This window comes from Gymnogyps californianus, chromosome 4, assembly GCF_018139145.2.
Source record: "Gymnogyps californianus isolate 813 chromosome 4, ASM1813914v2, whole genome shotgun sequence".
NCBI classification, from domain to species: Eukaryota; Metazoa; Chordata; class Aves; order Accipitriformes; family Cathartidae; genus Gymnogyps; species Gymnogyps californianus.
Genome location: NC_059474.1, coordinates 13,643,050 through 13,663,461, shown reverse-complemented (window position 1 = coordinate 13,663,461; position 20,412 = coordinate 13,643,050). Strand labels below are relative to the sequence as shown.

The following is a 20,412-nucleotide window of genomic DNA, read 5'->3' as shown; positions in this document are numbered from 1 at the left end:
GTTGAAGGCTATTCATTGGAATGAATCATACTTCATGCAGGTCTATGTTCTTGGATGATCACTGCTTTCTCTCTTCGTTTTAGGAACAGTTTGATTAAATGTTTTTTCCTCTGGACTGCTGAGAAACTACTTGTATGCCAGCAATGCTACAAATGTGATTTCATTTCAGTAATACGATAGGTAAGTCAGTTTGAATTGATTGATTTAATAACAAAACGTATTTAAATATTGCTTAGCATGATCGTGCCTTTTGCTGTTACAAATTAAATTTTCTAAGAGACAGACTTTTCTTAAACATTTCAATACTACACGCATGCCTAGATGCTGAAATACAAATTTCACAACAGAATGTGAAAATGTCATTTGTATCACATGCAGTTTAAGAGGCAACATGAGTTGCTTAGATCATTAGATGTCCCCATTCAAGTATATTTCTAGAACTCATTGATGATTATATGGAAAAGCAGTTAATTTCAGCCTATATCTCAGCACTGCACCTCAGATGATGAGGCAATCATTCCCACTACATTTTATCACCTCTTAAGTGAACAATGTTTACAGAAATCAGCTAAATTCAAAAAACATCACTCTGTAAACTTACAAAATATTTGTAAAAGGATTATTGATTCTCTAATACAAAAAGAAACTGGCTGAACTGCAACCTTTTTTATTTTGTTCTTGTTGCAATAGGATTTTTTTTAATGTGGGCTGGCAGAAACCTCATGCAGCTCAACAAGGGGAAGTGCAAAGTCCTGCACCTGGGGAGGAACAACCCCAGGCACTGATATACGCTGGGGGCCACCCAGCTGGAAAGCAGCTTGGCAGGAAAGGACCTGGGGATCCTGGAGAACACGAAGTCGAACGTGAGCTAGCAATGTGCCCTTGCTGCAACGAAGGGTAATGGTATCCTGGGCTGCATTAGGAGTGTTCCCAGCAGGTGGAGGGAGGTGATCCTTCCCCCTCTAGTCAGCACTGGTGAGGCCACATCCGGAGTGCTGGGTCTAGTGCTGGGATCCCCAATACAAGAGACACGGAGATACTGGAGAGAGTCCAGCGAAGGGCCACAAAGATGATGAAGGGACTGGAACATCTCTCCCTATAAGGAAAGGCTGAGAGCTGTGACTGTTCAGCCCGGTGAAGAGAAGGCTCAGGGGGATCTTATCAATATATATAAATACCTGGAGGGAGGGTGCAAAGACAGATCCAGGCTCTTTTCTGTGGTGCCCAGTGACAGGACCAGAGGCAGTGGCCAGAAACTGAAATATGGGAGGCTCCATCTGAACATCAGGAAACACTTTACTGTGAGGGTGACCAAGCGCTGGCACAGGTTGCCCAGAGAGGTCGTGGAATCTCCATCCTTAGAGATACTCAAAAACTGTCTGGACATGGTCCTAGGCAACCAGCTGTAGGTGGCCCTGCATGAGCAGGGGGGTTGGAGCAGATGACCTCCAGAGGTCCCTTCCAACCTCAACCATTCTATTGATTCTATGAGTCATAGTACATAACTGAAATTAAAAAAGGTGTACTTCCATGTTTCTTCTCTGGCAGCCGTGATAATGCCAAATGGGAACAAGTCATTTGTGTAAAGTGTAAGCCAAAAGTGAAATTAGTGGAGTTGATAATGGAAGCTGCCATCGTGTTTGAGCTTTGTTTACTCTCAGTAATGTTATATGTATTTATATAACATGTACGTGAGTACATAAGGTGTGTGTGACAATTCATTTACTGCAAAGGTTTAGTTGGCCTTTTCTTCTGTAAGGACCTGATCAAGCTCAGCGATGGCACTAACATGCATCTTCAATGTAAGATCGGTCATAAGCAACCACAGAATGTATTTTATATCGAGTCTCACTGTTAAGCAGGTTAGTAGTCAGTGTCGCAGTTTTAACCTTGAACTGAGCTCCTCTGGAACGGCTTATGCCATGCGTGACTGTGCCTTGTGTTGGAAAGGAGCAGGCACAAGCAGCAGGGGAGGCTTTATTTCACACTTCCTTTTTAGTTACTTTTCCAGCTACCACCCTCATTTCCACCTGTTCCCTAAGCAAGTTACATCCGTTCAGCACACCCACTAAATATCAAATCAATTGTATAGAATAATATCTTGAAGCAAATCTGAATAGCAGGGGGAGCAGATTGCAGCAGTAGAAGTTTGTCATGTCTGAGTTAAGTCACACTGTCAGTCTAAAGAAACAACTAAACAGATAACACAAGGCAGGCATTGTATGTTCCTGATAAAACTGTATTACACTCAGATTGCAAATGATCTTCTTAAAAATAACTGGTTTTTTCTAAATTTTATTTTAATTTGTAATAAACAGCTTAACTTCATGTTTGTTGAAACTTATTTTAAGTAAAAGGAAGAATTTTGTTATGACTTCCAAGGCAAGGAAATAGTAAGGATGCTGGGGATCACATTTTTGTTTGGGGATTAAAACCACCAACATGCAGTGGCATCAAGAAGTAGGATCTGACATTTTAAAAATGAAACATATCATAGCTCCCGTGATCTGCTACATACTTGGGAAAATCAACCTAAGCGACTAAATTACTCATATGAATGGCTGAAGTTTAAATTTAATCTCCTATTTAGAGTTTGTGAGGTTTTTTCTTAATTAGAAGCTATTCACAGTACCGTGTAGGGACCTTAACTTACTTATTTTAAAGTATCTCAAAAATAAAAAGTAATGTATTATTTCTAAAAAGAAATGTTTATTACCAATACAACAGCAACGCTTGCAGCTAAGTTTACAGCTGACTACCAGCCCAGGAGCTTTCCATGTACGTGGCAGAAGCACAGGTATGTGTAGTAGGAATAACTAGTTAATCGGTTACCACCCTTTTTCCCCTTCTCTTCACTCCCTTTGCTCCCTACGGAGGAACACTGCGTTAGGGGGAAGGTGCCCCCCCTCTCAGGCCCGGGGGAGCCGGTTTAGCCGACCCCGGCTGACAGGGCACCAACCCCTGCCCGCCTCCGTGTTCGCCAACACGGGGCACTTCGGCAGAGCTGGCCCAAGCCCTTTCTTCTGTTCCCCAGAAGGACAAGCTAAGGGCCCTACTTGAGAAGGGCTGTACCCGCACCTCGGACAACTCAGGGCCGATGCCGGGGGAAGCCGTCAGGCACCTCCCCCGACACTCGGTGGCCGCTCGGGGCGGCCTCCCCCCCTCAGCGCTGGCTGCCCGGCGGGGCCCGCGGCCCAGCTCCGCCGCTTCCAGGCCGCCCCCACCTCACGGCCCGCCAGAAGCCGCCTCACAGCGGCCGCCCCACGGACCCTCTCCCGAGGGCGGGCACCGCCCCCGCTACCCCGCGCTGCCATTTTGGAGCTGCCCAAGCCCGCCCCAGCCGCCACCGTCAAGACACACACACCCCCGTCCTCCACCCGCTGCCGCAGCACGGGAGGAGGCCGCACACGACGCGCTGCCTCCGCCGCCCCGGCAGCGCCCGCTTCCCCTACCGCTACCCGCCGGCCGGCCGCCCCGCCACGGCCCGCCTCCATCTCCTCCTCCTTCCGCCGGCCCCGCCCGGCAGCGCCGGAGGCCTCCCCGGGGAGTGGCGGGCGGTGAGTGGCAGCAGCGCTGCCCCCTCGCGCGGCGCGGCGCGGCGGGAAGGAGAGGAGAGGAGAGGGGGCCGCGGCCGGTGGGCGGGCCGGGGCCGCCCCGTAAGGCTGTGGGCTCCCGGTGGGGCCCCACTTGGCGCCCAGCTGCCTCTGGAGCCGCGGAGAAACTTGTTGCCGGGAGTCCGCGCTGGTGACTTCGCCCTGCCGGGCTCGGTGAGCGTCTGGGGCGGGGACCCCGGGCAGGACGGCCCGAGCTGCTGGCCTCCCTCTCGCCCCCCCTCCCGCCGTGCCCCGGCTGCGCGCCGGGGCTTCCCGGCCTTCCGGGGTGGCAGCCGCTGCCCGGGCACCCTCCGGCCTCGCGGGGAACGAGGCCGAGCAGACTCCGGCTCTCGCGTCCCGTCCCGCCCGCCGGAGCGGCGGGGCAGCGGTAGTTGCAGAGTCACGGCCGGCAGCGAGGCTCGGCCGGCCAGGCGGGCGTCCTGGGGGGGCGCGGGCCCGCGAGTGGCCCCCGGTTCCTCCTCCAGCGCCGGCTGGCTTTTAAACAAGCCCGGGCTCCCCGGAAGTGTTACCCTGCCTCCCGTTCCCAGACTTTTAGAAGAAATCCTAAAATCAAATCTAAGGGCTAGCTTCTGTTCACGCCTAAGCCTGCAGTAGGGAAAGTTGGTGGTGTCCTTCATAGGACACGTGGAGAGTGACTTTTGGGACGGGAGTGTTTTTGCTAGCTAGCTAACACCGAGGTAAGTGTTTTCATGTTCATCGCTCGTGTATTGGAGGGATGCCTGTGTTGCCCGGTTGCCCTTTCTGGAAGGGGTCCGCCCCAAGTGGAACGCATCCTCTGCCGCTGCCGGCTGGGCAGTGGAGCCTCAGCAGGTCGTGTCTTACTCGTCTCTCTTTCAAAGCGCTAAGGTCAAGTTTAAAACCAGATGCAAAGTAACTTTTGCGGTTGTATAATGGTTAAAAATACTCATGCTGGTTTACTGGGAAAGTATTTTAATCTCTGTGTTTTCCTAGGACTGTTTGAAGGTTGAACTGAACTGTGTTGTTTTATTTGTAACTTGATGTAGAAACCTAATACAGAAATGCATTTACTTATATCAGTAAAATATTTTCTGATTTAGGGAAGCTTAATTTTGGCAAGCAAGTTGTCTAAATTAAAAAGAATATGTTTTACAGTGGTAATATTGCTGGTACTTTTAGCATCCTGTTGTGATTTTAGTGTCCTTTAAGTGGAAGAAGCTGTTGAGGAGTGTATCTTCGTTTTTAGCTATACTACTTTCATCTTTACAAGGACATCTTTAGGTCAGTATTCTGAACATACAGAATTAAAAAATACAGTTTGTAGTCAGACACCTTCTACAATGTTCCTTGCGAATTGCTTAACTTTAGGGAAGCTGCTCTTAAGCAGCAAGAGTTACTATGTGTTATACTGTGATGGTATATGCATGCCTTGCTGCTTCCTGTCTTGTAAAAGCTAAGCTTTCAGTAAGCACTTTCGTGAAAGCTTACTGATTTAAGGAACTCTTTACTATAGAGCGGAGATCCCCTCATCATTTAGGAGAGGGCTTACAGTGGAAGTTAAAACGTCTTCTCTTGTAGGGATTTGTAAGGCCTTTCCCTCCCTGCCTTAGTGGGTTTTTTGTATAAATACTATTTTTTATAAAATTGGATATAGTAGTAAATAAAGTCGGCTTATTTTGGATCGTGTGTATTTCAATTGGAAATGTCTATAAAGAGCATCTTTGGTGGCGTCCTTCTCCTCATTTCCAGTGGCAGAGTTCTACATCTTCTCCTTTGCCTTCTTATCTTGCTTGTCTTTCTCTGTCGCCTGATTAGGTGGTAGCTGTTAACCAGGCCCTTGATATCAAGTGAATTTTTCTATCATTATAGACATGTCAATACTGTCCCATAAAAAGTTAGGGGCTAGTCTTTATTTCTTGCATGTGTAAGTAGAACATTAGATTCAAAGAAGTTATTTATATGCAGTATTTACAGGGTTGATTCATTAATTTTAGCATTTATCTACACTTGAAAATCAATTCTTATTTAGTTAGGAAAAAAGGCAGTCGCTGTTCTGGCACAATGCTATGTATGGTCAGTTTTATTCAACAATAGCTGCTCATGCTCGGACTTATTGAGGAATGTATAAATATATCTTGAAGTTGCTATCAGCCTTCTTGCTATTTTCTAGGCTTTTTGTTCAACTAATTATACAAATATATTCAGATTTTAAATTTTTACTCTGATTTTACATTGTAACCCTACTATCTGATAATTAATCATTACTTTCTTCTTATGCAGCTAAAATGAATTCAGATCCCGATCCCCCCTCAAGTGCTTCTCACCCCCAGCTGCATCTTGGAAGGTCCCAGCTAAACGCAGCTGCTGTGGACCATAGTGAGAACAATCAGAAATCTGGACCATCTTCAGGAGATACTGCAACTTTTTCTTCTTCGGTTCCTGGCTACTCCCATAGCAGGGAGAAAGCTGAAAAAAATGGTACGTATGAAAGCAATTTTTATGCAAAATTGGCTTATGTCAAGCATTGGGAGATTATTGTCTGTATATGTATTCTAAACTCTGTTTAAAGAGACACTGTAAAGTAGGAAAAGTAATTTCTCCAATTTCTTTTAACCTGTTGTTGTGGAAGAGACTTTTCTTCTGCAGCTTACTTTGTGCATATTTTTGAGTTTTCCCGTCCAAATTTTCTTATGTGTACAGAGCAACAGGGAAGAAGTTTTGTTTGAAAAATTGGCAGGAAGAATTAAATGTAATTTAGCATAATATTAAGGTTTTGATTTAATTTCTTTAGCTGGCTAGATCGCATGCTAACTGTAGCTTTAATATTAATTCTAATGTGGATGAATAGATACTACTGTAATGTAGACTGAGGGAATAATAAGCTGATATATGAAACTAGAGTGACAGAAATGAAGTTAAGATGAGCAGGCAGATAAGAAGTTGGATTAAGAATCACGATACAGTTTGAAAGGCAGAATGATACTTTTTTTCCCCTCACTGTGAAACCATTGAGTTTTAAAGATTGTGAAAACTGATAGGATGAGAGAAATGTCTCATGCAAAAGGTAGAAAGAAAAATATTTGGCTCCTGTATTCAGCTGCTGAGTTCCAGTTTTAAATTCAGTTTGTAATCTAACACTTGTGCAAGAAGGTCTTGTGTTCGAGGTCTAGCAAAATTACTGCTCTTTAACTTTCTTTAAAATTGGACTTTTGAGTCTGAAACTACTTATGTGCATGCCCTTACATTCATAAATATGAGTCACTATTGAAGGTAATAAGGCTATCCAAGAGTTTACAATGATTAAATGTGTGAATATCTACATGACATGTATCAGATGCAGCTGAGCTCTGCACATAGTTCAGGCCAATATTGTGGCTGTGTTAGCACATCTACTGTTTGCATCTAATTCAGAATTGACTGTTGGAACCTTCTGGGTTCTTTGTTACTAAAAGGCACATTCCAGATGGAGGAGAATTTTTTGGATACCTGAATTGCTAACATGCCTCAGTGTATCATTACCAACTTTGTCATCTCGCCCACCTGTAAAAGAATTCAGAGATGATGGAGAATTCACGCTTCTAACACTAATTACATGGTTATTAATTTAGGATCAGTGCTAACAGGTATGTTTTCTTCTTCCTTTTTTCATTCTCCAGTTTCTTAGTACGCTTCAACAGGGAAAGAATAGCAACGATTTTAGGAATATGGTATGGAGTTATCTTGGGCTTTGTCATAATATGATTTGAAAGAGGAAAACATAGGTTTCTGTTGTTGGTGCCCACATTCATGCAAGATTCTGAAAATGAATACAAGCTATCAATCTAGTGGTGTTTTACACAGTCTGTCAGGTATTCTTCTCTCACTAATTTGGAGATTTTCTTATTCTATATAAATATTGGACTTTAAAAATCCTATCGAGTTTTGTCTTAATTCTCTTTACAGGCCTGTGTATTTACTAATGATCCCTATGCAGTTTTGTGTTATAGAGGCTTTTGTTTATGCCCCTATAAAAGAGGACTTTTGAGCACTGATGTATTTCTTCATTTCCGTTGTGACTCATTCCCGATTACTTTAAATCTCTTCCCATGAAAATCTTCTCAGTGCCTGGTGCCTCTGTCATTGCCCTTTCCATCTCCATCTTAATATACGCAAGTAGTTAATGCTGCAGAATGAGCTACTATTGCCATTGTGTCATGCTGGAGTCTCTAACAACCAAGATTTTAGTGGATTTATATAGCAAACGTGTTTGATAAGATCATGTTTCTTCATCCAGTATTTTCTTCTATGGTTATTTTGGATTTATGTCATTTGTCATAATACTAACAGTTTCAAGAACTGAAAACTTATTTAAAAGAAAGGAAGCAGAGAATTTTTCTTCTACCCACAGCAGCATTGGTCATCAGAACTTAAAAACGGGGATTTTAGTAGGAGTTCAGAAAGAAGTACAAATAGAGAGAAGTACAAGTTCACAGCCATGTATGTGCATATGGAAACAAATATGAAAAAAGTGATGTCTCAAACAGAAAATTGGCACTTCAGCAATTTTCAAAATATTTGAACTGACAGAGAAGGTATTCCTTGGAATCACTAGAGCCTTTACCAATAAATAACATTCAAGTTGCTGATACATCTAGGAAGAGTGAAGGATCTGGTCTCTTAGCCATGGCGTGTTGTGGTCTGGTTGTATGAAAGGACACATGCACTAGACCAGATGTTCTGGGAAGGGCTGTTCCGACATCTTTCTTGGAAGATTAAGAAGTCAGTTACTTTGAATAGTCACTGTGTGAGACTATGATGATGACTGTAACTCTGAATGATGTAAAAGAGGGCAGAAAAGACCAGCACATTGCTGTACAGAAAGCTATCTCAATAAATATTATTAAATATGTAGAACACTCCTCTTTATTGGTGACTTAAGCTGGGCAACCAGCTGTAGGTGGCCCTGCATGAGCAGGGGGGTTGGAGCAGATGACCTCCAGATGTCCCTTCCAACCTCAACCATTCGGTGATTCTTGAAATATTCTTGCAAATGTATCTGTATTTCTGGTCTGTGCGTTTTCTTCCAGTCTCTACTTATATATGCTGTGTTTAAGGCTATAGCATCAGTGTGAACGTTAAGTAATTTATTTCCTGGAAACAGCCATCTCCTACTCCTGCAGCATTATCCATATCTTGCAGCATAATCCAGCAAATTAATGAATGCCCTGGCTCTGGCTCAGTAAAGCACTTAAGCACACACACATCCTCAGCTGCACAGGTACTTCATTTGGATCGAACTCCTATAGTATAGGTTTTTTCTTAGCAATTTTTCAATCTATCTTCTGCTAATGTATCATTAGGTAGTGTTTTTGTTATTCCTTGTATAATTCATTTCACAATGGGAGTGCTTTGAGAATTTATTGTGCAAATCAAATCTGGATTTAATGAGAAAAAAATATTCAATTGTTAAGCTTAAGATGACTTGTAGATATTGTTTTTGTTGCTTTAAAAAAGAAAAGGAGGGTATTCCTATTTCTACCCAAAGCCATTGCATTCTCTAGAAAACTTCTGCCTATATAAGTTATTGGGTTTTGTGTATGTGTTGGAAATGAAATTAATATCAACAGGTAAACTCTCATGTTTAAATTAAAAGATTTTAAAAATTGTTACTCTTTCAAGGATGTTCCTAGACAGGAAGTTTATTAGTGAGCAAAGCATATACATTACTAATTAGGTCTTCTGAAATTTTAAAACCATTGAGTCATCAGTATTCATGTAAGCAAATTACAGGAGAGTCGCCAGTTGCTTAAACAAAAAAGTTCTGCCATTATTTTAGTAGTCTGTGCCAAGAGGAACATGGTGTATAGCAAGGAAGACCAGTGGCTGCTTGCTAATGAAGTCTGGTGAAGTTTGTTGAAACAGACTAAGACTCAAATCTCCTAAGACGCTTTTATGCCTCCCAGGTGCACAGGCCCCTCAGTTTCTGTCCAGCTGCTACATACCCCTTTTTGGCATCTGTATTTCATCCACTCTATGCATCCTCCTTCCTTCAGATACAGCCCTAAAGCAATGCGAAAAGAAATAGCTCAGATGAGAGCTCTGGAGGTCCCAACACTGGATTCTCCAAATAGGCTTAAAAACATCATTCTTACTAGTAGAACCATTTCCTCTATGTATACACAGAGCAGAGCTAGGAAAAAGGCACCTTCAACATGTTCACTTAGTTAGCATGTGAGTATCTGAATACTGCTGCTATTTAATGTAATGTTTTTGGAAGAGACACATGAATCCACACTCCAGGTAAGTGGTCTGTATGGCTGAGCTAGAAAATAGCCTTCTGTGACTTTCACTTTTCATTCAGATGAAAAGAAAGCAGAGTAGAGAGAAACTTCTCATGATATGATAATGATCGGATGCTTGCCTGCGATGTCTGGATTCAAGTAACTGCTTCAAGTCAGCCGTAATGGTAACTTGAACTGGACTGACTCTCACCCCAGGTGAATATTTATTGTGCTGCAGGTTATCTAGAGATGTTACCATTTCCTGAAATGCTTAAGTACTGTCAGGCATGTAAAGTGTCCTAAAAATTGACTGTCTGCTAGTCAGCAGGTAAAAGAGGGCATCCTAGGGTAATAGAGAAATCTGGGAGGCAGGGTGAAGGTGATAATTTTTTATATGTGGATGAAACAGATTTTATTTGTTTTTTGTCATTCATATACGTTTGCTAGCCAGTGAGGTTGGAGAGGAAGAATCAGGTAGGAATTCAAAGGTGAGCATTTGCGAAGTTTTGAGAGCATTGCAAAGCTAAGTTGCAGTGCTTGAAGAAACATCTCTTTGGTGAAGAAACTAATTTTTGTTTTGTCCATGTTTTTGCTGTTAAGGAAATATGCACAAATTTCTTGCTCTAGAATTGAGAACATATGGGGAAAGTATTTGTACTGAGAGTCTTGCAGACAGAAATCAATTTCTTATGTTTTGTTTGTAGATGTGTGGAGTTCTGCTTGTACTTAGGAAGGTAATGAGGTTTTTTTGTATCTCTTGGAAGAGAATTATTTTATAAATTGTGTGACTTAGCATTTATAAATAGTACAAAAAATTCTTCTAAACAGCTTACAACGCATTGTAACAATGTACAACAGTGCGTCTCCAACACATTGCTAAATGATAGCTAGCGAATAAGGAACCTCTCTAATTTATAAATATTTTCCGAGTGTTAGCCTCTTCCACTTAAGGTCACAAAGAACCTTTGCTTCAGAGCTCTATTTTAGCACTTCTTTGTCTTCATTTTCTGGCAGTTTGCTTGTACAGACTAACTCTTGAGGCAAAGTGAAATGTTTGTGCAAAGCCTGAAGAAATCTCAGAAGAATCTTTGATTGTTAGAAGGGGAGGATTATGCCTTGAAGTATTAATTACTTAACAATTTATCTGTCAGTTTATTAATGCCCCTTCAAACTTTACCTGTAATTACTCAGACTCCTGGAAAGCTCATTTGCAAGGCATTGCTGTGGAGGAGAAAGGATTCTATCCAAACAAAAGTTAATGACTGTATTTTCAGATAAAATTTTGGGACATAGTCATAGCTGGTGCAGAACAATGGGAATTGGCTTTTTCAGGTCTGCTGCTGTTGTTGTCAATAACATGCTGGTGTTTTTACTGTATGTGGGAGTAGGATTGGACACCCATTTATTTGAGGAAAGATTCTCCATCTTTGCCTCTTCCACCATTTGAAATACCTAAATGTTTTCGTCGGCTCATAACAAAGATGTTGTTACTGATAACAATTTTTGCGTTCGCTCAATGAACCAGATTAAGAAAAGTGCCCTAGCTCAATCTTCCTCCATTATTTTTCAGGTGGATCGATTTACTAATTTGTGTTAGTTTATGATAACAAAATGTTTGTTCTAGCATAATCCCAGGGTGTTAGAAGGATAGAAATGAGCAGCCGAAGGGTAGAAGGGGAAGAGCTATATTCACATCAGTAAATTATGTAATGCAATAGGAGTGGCTCTAAATCATTTGGTGCTAAGGTTCCTATTGAACACATTTAACCTAGTGGCTGGAATACAATCTTTCAATTTAGTTTCCCCCAAAAGGAATCCAGTATGTGTGTTCCACTGTGCAAACAAAATGCATTAAATGGGAACAGTTGGAAAGTTAAAAGCACGTTGCTCATCTGAACCAATTCTCTAATATAACGCATTTGCATTCATCAGCAGCAAGAACTGCTAACTTCTGGAGATATTTTGCAGTGTCTTTGGAGGAAAACATTTGGAAGTACCTAATACCTGTACATCTTCAAATAACTGCAACAAATCCCTGTTACACTACAATAATCAAGGAGAGACTTGAAACTGTTGTGCTGCTAGAGGGCCCCTTGCAGCAGCAGAAGGCCCACTTCATTGCGAAAGTCAGAAGGTGAGACTGGAAACAGTAAACTGGGAAATAAAACCAATCCTTTGCAAAGTCATTTAATTATTAGAAGTGCTTACTAAGCAAGACAGTAAGGCACTGAGGACTTGCAAAACAATTGGGCTGGGCCTTTTTTAAGGGTCAGTCTATTTTGACGGTAAGCTAATGAACTGCTAGAGTGTCTGTGTGGTGAAGAGCCTAAACTGCAGAATTGCTGAAATTCCATTGAGCATTGTGCAGGTTGTTACGATAACTTTAGGTCTTCACCTACAAAAATATGTGAGCTTGGTGAGGTTTATGATCTTAACTCTTTCTCGCATTGCTTTTCTGCAGATTGCATTTTTCTTTCTCTTATTTTTTTTGAGTGGGGAGGGTTAATAATGATGTTTATCAACTGAGAAATGACAAAAAGCTTATTTACTTTTAACTCTCCAGTTTTGGAACGTGTTAGATTTATCCCAGCTCATCCATAAAGGATTTAATCAGAGATGCCTGCACAGAAAAAGCAGCAGGGCTGTCTCATTAGTTGTGCGTAAAATTATTTTAATGACTTTAAATGATCATTGTACAATAATAGCTATGCTAGAAAGAAATACCTTTTAAGAATAGTTTTCCCTCCACTTTTAAAATTTATAGTCTCTATAATATCATCACTCTTAGTCTTCCACCTACATGCCTTTTTTTATTGCTCTTCTGACAATTTGCCTTCATTTTGTGAGGGTGCAGAAGTTGTTCCCTTTTCAATTTAATGCTATTTGATGACTTGCAATTGTGGTGTGACTAAGACTATTATGATATCTACAAACACATTGCTGCTCCCAGAGAAAGCAGAGTTAAGTCCTACAATTCAACACCTCTGTAAACAAATGTTATTCCCTTCTCTCCCGTCCCTGTTATCACCTTTTAAAAATAGAATGCCTGGCAATGTATGCTAATATAAATATTTTTAATTGTTCTTGGAGCAAGTAGGACCATCTTAAGGTCTAACCATAGAAGTTGAAGTGCATAGAAGAAAAACATGCAATGTACTCTTAATTGTATCAAGCCCTTACTTTGCAGTTAAGGTAAGAATCCAGGAGGCTTCTGAATGGATGAAAGGATTCAACACTCATGGATGAGCAAATAAGCATCTAAAGTTAATAAAACCATTTATCAAAACAATGATGTTTGTTGTACAAAATATTTCTCCCTCTCCAGTCAGTTCCTCTGTTTGTGTCATTATATTCTGTATGTACAATTCATGTTTATGACGTGATGCTTATTGCCTGCTTTTCAGTGGAGTGTCAGTCTTTCCAGAAACTTTACCCCTACATAGGTACTGCACACAATACCACTGAACTTTTGGAGCCTGTGGAAAGTGAGTAGGAGGATTTCTCTAGAGGCTCAGACTGGCTCTGCTGAACACTGAAAGCTCAACAGTACAATCCAGTGACACACAAAAGCTATTGGAACCTACATTTTTGTTACAAAATGTACAGATCAACTTCTAAAAGCACATTGATAAGAGACAATCTACCTGTGGATGAACAGTTTACATCTCTTTTTCCTGAAAGAAAGAAATCAGACACCTTTCACTTTGGAGATACGCTTCCATAGCATCTTCTAGCAAATGAAAGCATTTTTGTTATTAATACGTGTATGCCTTTGCTCCTAAGTGCATCTGAGATTCTAGAAAGCTTGTTTCATAGTGAAAACAAAATCTGTAATAAACTGCACTGTTCCCTGAAAATTTTGATTTTGTTGGATTTTGATTAACTTACCAGATTTGTGGTTACAGAAGGAACTTTTCCTGCAAAAAAAATCCTGGGTAACACTGTATCAGAATTACCACCATACACTTCCAAAAGGGACTGGAGGTATTATATAGGATGTGGTTCCAAAAGAAATACTTTTTAGGGCAATTTTGCACAAAATCTGTTCTGCTATATCTGTTTTGGTTGATACCCATGGGCAGGCATGCGCTTAAGCTTTCATTTTCCTACTTTTTCTTTGACTATTTATTGCTTGAACAAATATGCCTGCATTATTTACTTTATGTGCATGCATTCTTGTTGCTTGCTTCCTACCTAATGTTATAAAATCTTCATATTTCAACACTGTAAAATTTTCTTCATACTAGCAAATGAGCTATTGCTGACAATCTGCAAGAAAATTATTTTCTATAGCTAGTATATTTAATTTGTGAACTTCTTAAAGCAAATTCATTCAGTCTTCTAACATAAATTAACTGCTTCACGTTTGTCACAGGCTGTTATTTCTGATGTTGTCATGCTTTTTTTTTTTTAGTATCCCGAAAAGACCAGATGATTACAATACAGTCCTATCATAGTTTTGAACTGTGTAGTAAGACCTCTACTGTCTTCATAAGAAGCTATAACAGCTTCTCTTTCTGACTGTACCCTAGCAAAGGTAAACATTGGAGGAATAGAGAACAAAACTGATGAAAGCTGAGGAGTGGGAGACAGAATTCCCTTACAACAGTGGTTTGAGAATCCCACTCAGTTGGCCAGAGCCGAAAGATGCCAATGCTTCAAAGCAGTCTGCAAATAGAGAGTTTTTGCAGGTGGGTTGTCTTTAGCAGCTGGATGCTTGGTTTTTAAGAAGCCAGACGATGCTTTTTCTCTTTCAGTTAATTTTAGCTTTATTCTGCCAAAGGCATTGAAATCCAGGGGACAGAACACGTTTTGGGGGCCCTTAAATACAAACTGAGGATGAAAAATGAATGTTAAAAAATGACTGGCTTCCAGCAAGCTGATTTTCGTTGTGGATATTTATGGTAATAATTAAGGTGATATGCATCCTTTCTCTGCACCACCCTAACTTCCTTCGGGACAGGATTTATAGCATGGTTTTGAGCTGTTACTGGCTGTTTCTTTTTCAAGCTAATCCAGTGCTGGGTTTGATAGCTACAGTTTAATATAAACTGTAGTTTCCCTGATGAAACTTGTGGCACAGAGTGCATTTATAACTCTGAACTTAATGATAGTAGAACAGTTAGACTCTATCTGCAAGTACTACTTAGGCACTTTTATTATCTTAAGTATGGGATAAGCTCTACATGTTGTACTTCAGAGGCATGTTTTTGTGGAAATCTCTAGACATAAAAGATAAAATCCAGCTTCAAGTTCATCATAATGAAAGTCATGGAAGAGGCTTTTTCAAATACAGTAACTAATCCTGTATTTTCTTTTCTGTGTCATGTCTGTCTCCACTTACACATTTATTTGTTGAGCTTACCTTGTGGAGCACAGTGGGAGGGGTGGAGTTGAGCAGTGAACATAGGTTATTCATACTAGTATCGTCTCAAAGTAAAAGCAAGTAATTTTCTTTGTAATTCAGGCAGTACTCCCTTTCAGGTTCAGTTGCAGTAAGGCCTTCTTGCTAAAGCAGTAAAGTGATGTATGCCTGAAGCTTCAAGTAAGTACAGTGCTGAGCAATGTGACAAAGATCAGTTCAGGCATCAGTACACTTCATGGTATATGGAGAATTTGTTCATCTGTGGGAGAAGATACAATGTCAAAGAAGACATTCTTCCTTCCCCACTCCACCCCAGTGATTTAGGTGGTGGAAAGACCTGTGGATGAAAGCTTGTTCCATACTACTCTTCATCAAACATGTAAATTACTCTTGTCAGTTAATAATACGGAGCTGAGGGAAATGCTTGACGTCCTGTGACTTCTTATAAGTACAAAACCCACTTACATTAAGTAGCGAGCTTACTGGATAAAGCTAATGAAAATACGAAGTGCAGTTTTTCTTCCTCTGGATGCCATACAGCTTTTTCTTCTCTCCTACCTGAACTAACACCAGAGCGTCACAGTTTGTGAACTCTGTAAGAAGGCTTGCAGAAGCTGCTATCAATGCTCAGTATTAATATTGGAGAACCAGAATGGTGACAGACACTTTCAGGTTCAAGATTCTTGTTAATCTTTTTCATGAGAATGCTTGACACTTATTTACAGTATGCCTGTTAGAGCCAGGGAGCTTGTTCTAAATGCAGTGCTAGTGCTGTCCTTACTTTATTTTATTCATACTTTACTGAGATGTTAAAGGTGTTCAATAGCAGCTGTTTCCTTCTCAGAATGTCCTTTAGCACCTTGTAGCCTAGACACTTCCTTGCTCAGTTGTGAGTTCTTTGTATTTGGTAGTGCTTTCTGGGTTTCCTGTTCTACCCTTGGTTTGTCCAGTTGCTTTTTAAACTTGTATAAATATTTGGCATTGGCCAAATACTTTTAACCTGTTGATGCCCCTTAGTTTTTGGATTTGGTAAGACATTGAATAGTCTGTCTGTTTACCTTCTCCATTTTGCAAATTCTTCATATGTCTAGTATCATTCTCCTCAGTTTCTTCCTCAGGCTAAAAAGCCCTGATAATAGTGTCTTACTAGCACTGAGCTGGTTTTTTTCATTAAACAGTGTGTTACAACTCCAAGGTTTTATTCTGAGTGGTAATAGTTCAGAGCTTATCACTGTGCGTACAATAATAAGGTGTCATCTTGGTGTGCATTTACTGCATTTCATCTGGCCTCTTATCACTTAATCAGTCATGAAATCCTTTTCAGGTTTTGTTTGGGTTTGTTTGGAGGTTTTTTTGCAGTAATCGCTTCTGAGATGTTTTCTTGTCCTGAATAACACAGAATCATCAACAGACTCTGTCACCTCCATGTGAGCTCCTTTTTTTTTTTTTTTTTTTTTTTTTATTCACACATAAATGCATTGAATAATATAGGCCTTATTGTATATCCCTGTGTGTCTAAACTGGTAATCTTTCCCCTGGGAGAATGACAGCTGTGTATTTCTATTCTTTGTTTTTTATTTCTTAATCTCTTACTTTTCCATGTAACAGCCTACATTCTAATTTGTTTGGAGGACTTCTGTGAGAAGCCTTACTCGCTACCTTTGGAGACAGAAATATGAGCTGGATCTGCCTGTCCTCCAACCTTTTGACTCCTTCAGGGACGTCTTATGTCAAGGCTTTTTACACAAGATCTTCTGATTTTACCCAGTATATCTTTTTTGCCCCCTCCATAGGCATAAGATTTTTTTTTTCTTTTACGTAATTGCCTTGTATGGATATCAGATTTAATGGTCTCTGTTATCATGAATCTCTCTGATATTGTACTTGCTGCTTTCCATTTCTCAGTTTTAAGTGAGAGGCTACACACTGCCATATATACAACAGAACACTTGCATAAAAAATTAAGAGAAACTATGTTTTTAAACGCAATTAAACAAAACCATAGCTTCTTTGTTTAAGTTTGAGATTCCAGAACAGGATCTTCTCAATGCTATTCCCTGGCAGGGGAAAAAAAAAAAAAAACAATCGGACATCTTTTAGTAGATCTTTTACTGCAGCTTTCTCTTTTTCAAATATTCAATTGCCCTTGAATTGTCCGTAGGTCCTATAGTCTACCTGTTAAGGTTGCTGCTCCTTGTGTGCTTGAAAAAAAACATAAAAAGGTAGTAACAGGTTCTGCATTGAGGTGTTCTCCAGATCTTTGTCTCTTGATCTATTGTAGTATATGTTTTAAATTTGTTGTTTTTCCCATTTTTCTAAATTTGTTGTTTTTCCCATTTTTCTTTGTTTTGGCATGACCTTAGTTTTACAATGATGCGTTCTTATTTCTAAGAACTTTTTCTCCTCCTCTTTTTTTCAATCTGGCTTTGCTTTTAAATATGACTAGCAGACTTTTTGCTTCTGACACTCCTATCTGGGTACTGAATCTAACTTGCTGTTACAAGAGTGGCTTACTAACCTCTTAAACTAGGTTCTGTGCACTGCTCAATTAGAAGCAAAAATTGTTTTCTGTCTTTTTGTTTCTCTGACTAGTTACCTTATGAAGTTATTTATTGTATCTAAAATCTTATCATGATATCGTTCTTGAATGTGATACTTTCTGGGAGGTAGTTGAGGTCATTATTGCTGTTTTCTGGCCTTTTTGCTGCTCTGCTCTTTCTCAGTGTGTCTTAGTTGTGTTTATTCAAACAAAACATCAAGGAAACTGCATTTAAAATCCTGTATTTAAAAAAACTTGGAATTTGCAAGATCATTTGGGAGACTGATTACTTCTAGTTGCTTGGCGCGCTTTGCTGGGCCACCTTGATAGCAATTGTCATCTGTGGCAACTGGCAAATCTTCTCATGAAATGGTAAAAATGTTTATGTACTTTTTCTAGGAGTGTATTCAGTGAGCTTGGAAGTGTGTTGCCACTGGCTAGGACTGAACGTAGCAGATATATTGTGCATACGCTTCACTCCTCCTATTTTCAGTCACTTCAGGAACACTTGCTGTACTAATAAAATGGGAAGGCCAATCCAGAAATCTTGTTTCGTATCTTATCATCTCAGATCCTTTATTCTCCCCAACACAGAGGTTTTTTCCTCCTCCTCCTGCATGTCCCTGTCATTTTTTTTTTTTCTGAGCCCAAATGAATGCTTGTAGTCATGATCATATATAGTGTGTATGCCATACAGGTTTCCTTTGTACACTTAGTGTGGGTGTTGCTTAATGCATTAATCTTTTGTTTGGTAGAGTTTCCATGCAGCTTTAATGTGCACTTGTAAAACCTGTAATTTCTTTTAAACTTACATATTTCAAATGAATACTTTGTCTTCATTATTGCTTCCTGTCTGAGAAACTGCTTTCAGTTTTCCATTTATCCTGTTCTCATTAGGTTTCCACTGTTCAAAGCACCTGAAAGTGCCCAGCTTGTGTTTGTGTAAAATAAATAAACAAATTATTGTGCATGATAGCATAACTGTCTTTGGGCTGGCCCCCAATAACTGCGTGAACAAATAAGATCTTAAGCCTAAAAGGGATAAGAGATTGTAATCCTTTAAAATACCAATTTTTCACTTTGGTATTCCTTGTTCATGGTCTTTCTCCTCTTGTTTTATCTGGAATTCAGGTGCTGTAGCTGTGACCTAAGAAGAAAGAGCTGTGTGCACCTGGCCAGGGGGTGATAATAGCAGGCAAGGTGCTAAAACTCCCGTGTTCTGGGTAAATCCACTCTGCTGAGAGCTTTCATGTGTTTATGTTGGTAGGAAAGTAAATCAACAAACACTTTTATTATTCAACGTGCACTCTATTGACTCTTTCTGCATGAAATAACTTTAATAGATTTTTTTTTTTTTGAAGGAAGGCAGTGATTCCTAGCTATTGGAAGAGCACTTAGAAAATTGAGGTTGTTTTATGGGATGGGTGTGTGATCCACTCTGTATGTATATATACAACTAAAAATCTTTCGTTATGTGACAGGATTATTACTTATGTGCCTTTAAATGTTTTAGAATTCATGAATGGAAGTGTGATACACAGTGTCATTAAAATGCTATTTTTTGAAACGTTTGTCTAAAGTGCGTGTAAAACATTTTGCTAAATGTGTCATCAGACACTTCGCAACAAGTCAGCCTAACTACAGTGATGCACACATGATGTGTTTCAGTTGTATATGTTAAGGGTATTAGAAAGGTTGGGAATCTATTGCATCCATCATTGAGTTGTGCTAGAATACTGGGAAGAAAATCCTATGATAACCACAGTGTACTCTGGTTGTCTATAAAATCTTCTACATTGAAAAGATTTCTTACCTAGATTGTGTAAGTCCATTCTTCAAAACCTTGTATGAATGTTGAAGAGTTTGTTGGGTTTTAATCCTTGATGTAGTCCAAAGAGGCTTATACATCTTATTTAATCAATGATGGAATCAATTATTCCTTTTGTGACTTAAAAATTTTAAGCATTGATATCTTGCAATCTCACTTGGACTAATCTCCTACTATGGATTAACTTCCTTTTTGTCAATTTAATTGCTAAATTTCAGAGGTAAGAGACAATAATTGCATCCTAACATAGTATTGCATAGTATTCTTTAAAAAACTGAAATGTTTCCTTTTGCAGCATTTCCTATTTCTGGTCAAAACCTAGCAGAACCAGTAAAAATGCCTGCTTATGCTGAAATGAATGCTAAATTTCCATTTAAGCCTATAGCAGCAAAGCTGGAATCTTACTTTATGTAGTCAATGTGCCAAGTAATGTGTAAAGCTTCAGAAAGTAAATAGTAGTCTTTAGTTTTCATCAGCCTGTTTACAACCTACCTATATAAACAGCTGTGTTTAGACTTATATATTCTGAGTATTTTTCTTGGAGTTGTAAAACGTACTTTTTACTAGTAAACAGAAATGACTCTAGTAATGTTTTGATAGCACCTTTGAAGTGTATCGGTTAATAATATGCAGTTTTAGCTTAGTCTTATAAATGCTGTATATGACTGTGAAATGCATACAGGTCTTTATCAATTTCGTTGTACTGAGTCTTTTTTATTAAGTGCTTTAATAAAATAGGTTTTAAGTGACTGCTTTAACCTGTTAAATGAAAAGCCTGAATATCAAAAGTGGATATTTCTGTAGCCCTTCAGAGGTTTAAATGCTTTCTGTAGTATGAGGACGTAAAC

General features: G+C 39.8%; 1 protein-coding gene across 1 annotated transcript in view; it reads left to right on the top strand.

Annotated features, from left to right (window-relative positions):
• The first annotated feature begins 3,707 nt into the window (after positions 1-3,707).
• The window catches only part of WFS1 (wolframin ER transmembrane glycoprotein), a 35,349-nt gene continuing 18,644 nt past the window's right edge, over positions 3,708-20,412 (top strand). The window contains exons 1-2 of the mRNA XM_050895890.1: positions 3,708-3,767; positions 5,853-6,050. Coding sequence (XP_050751847.1) covers positions 5,858-6,050 — 193 coding nt within the window. The 5' untranslated portion in view covers positions 3,708-3,767; positions 5,853-5,857. The remainder of the gene's footprint in view (positions 3,768-5,852; positions 6,051-20,412) is intronic.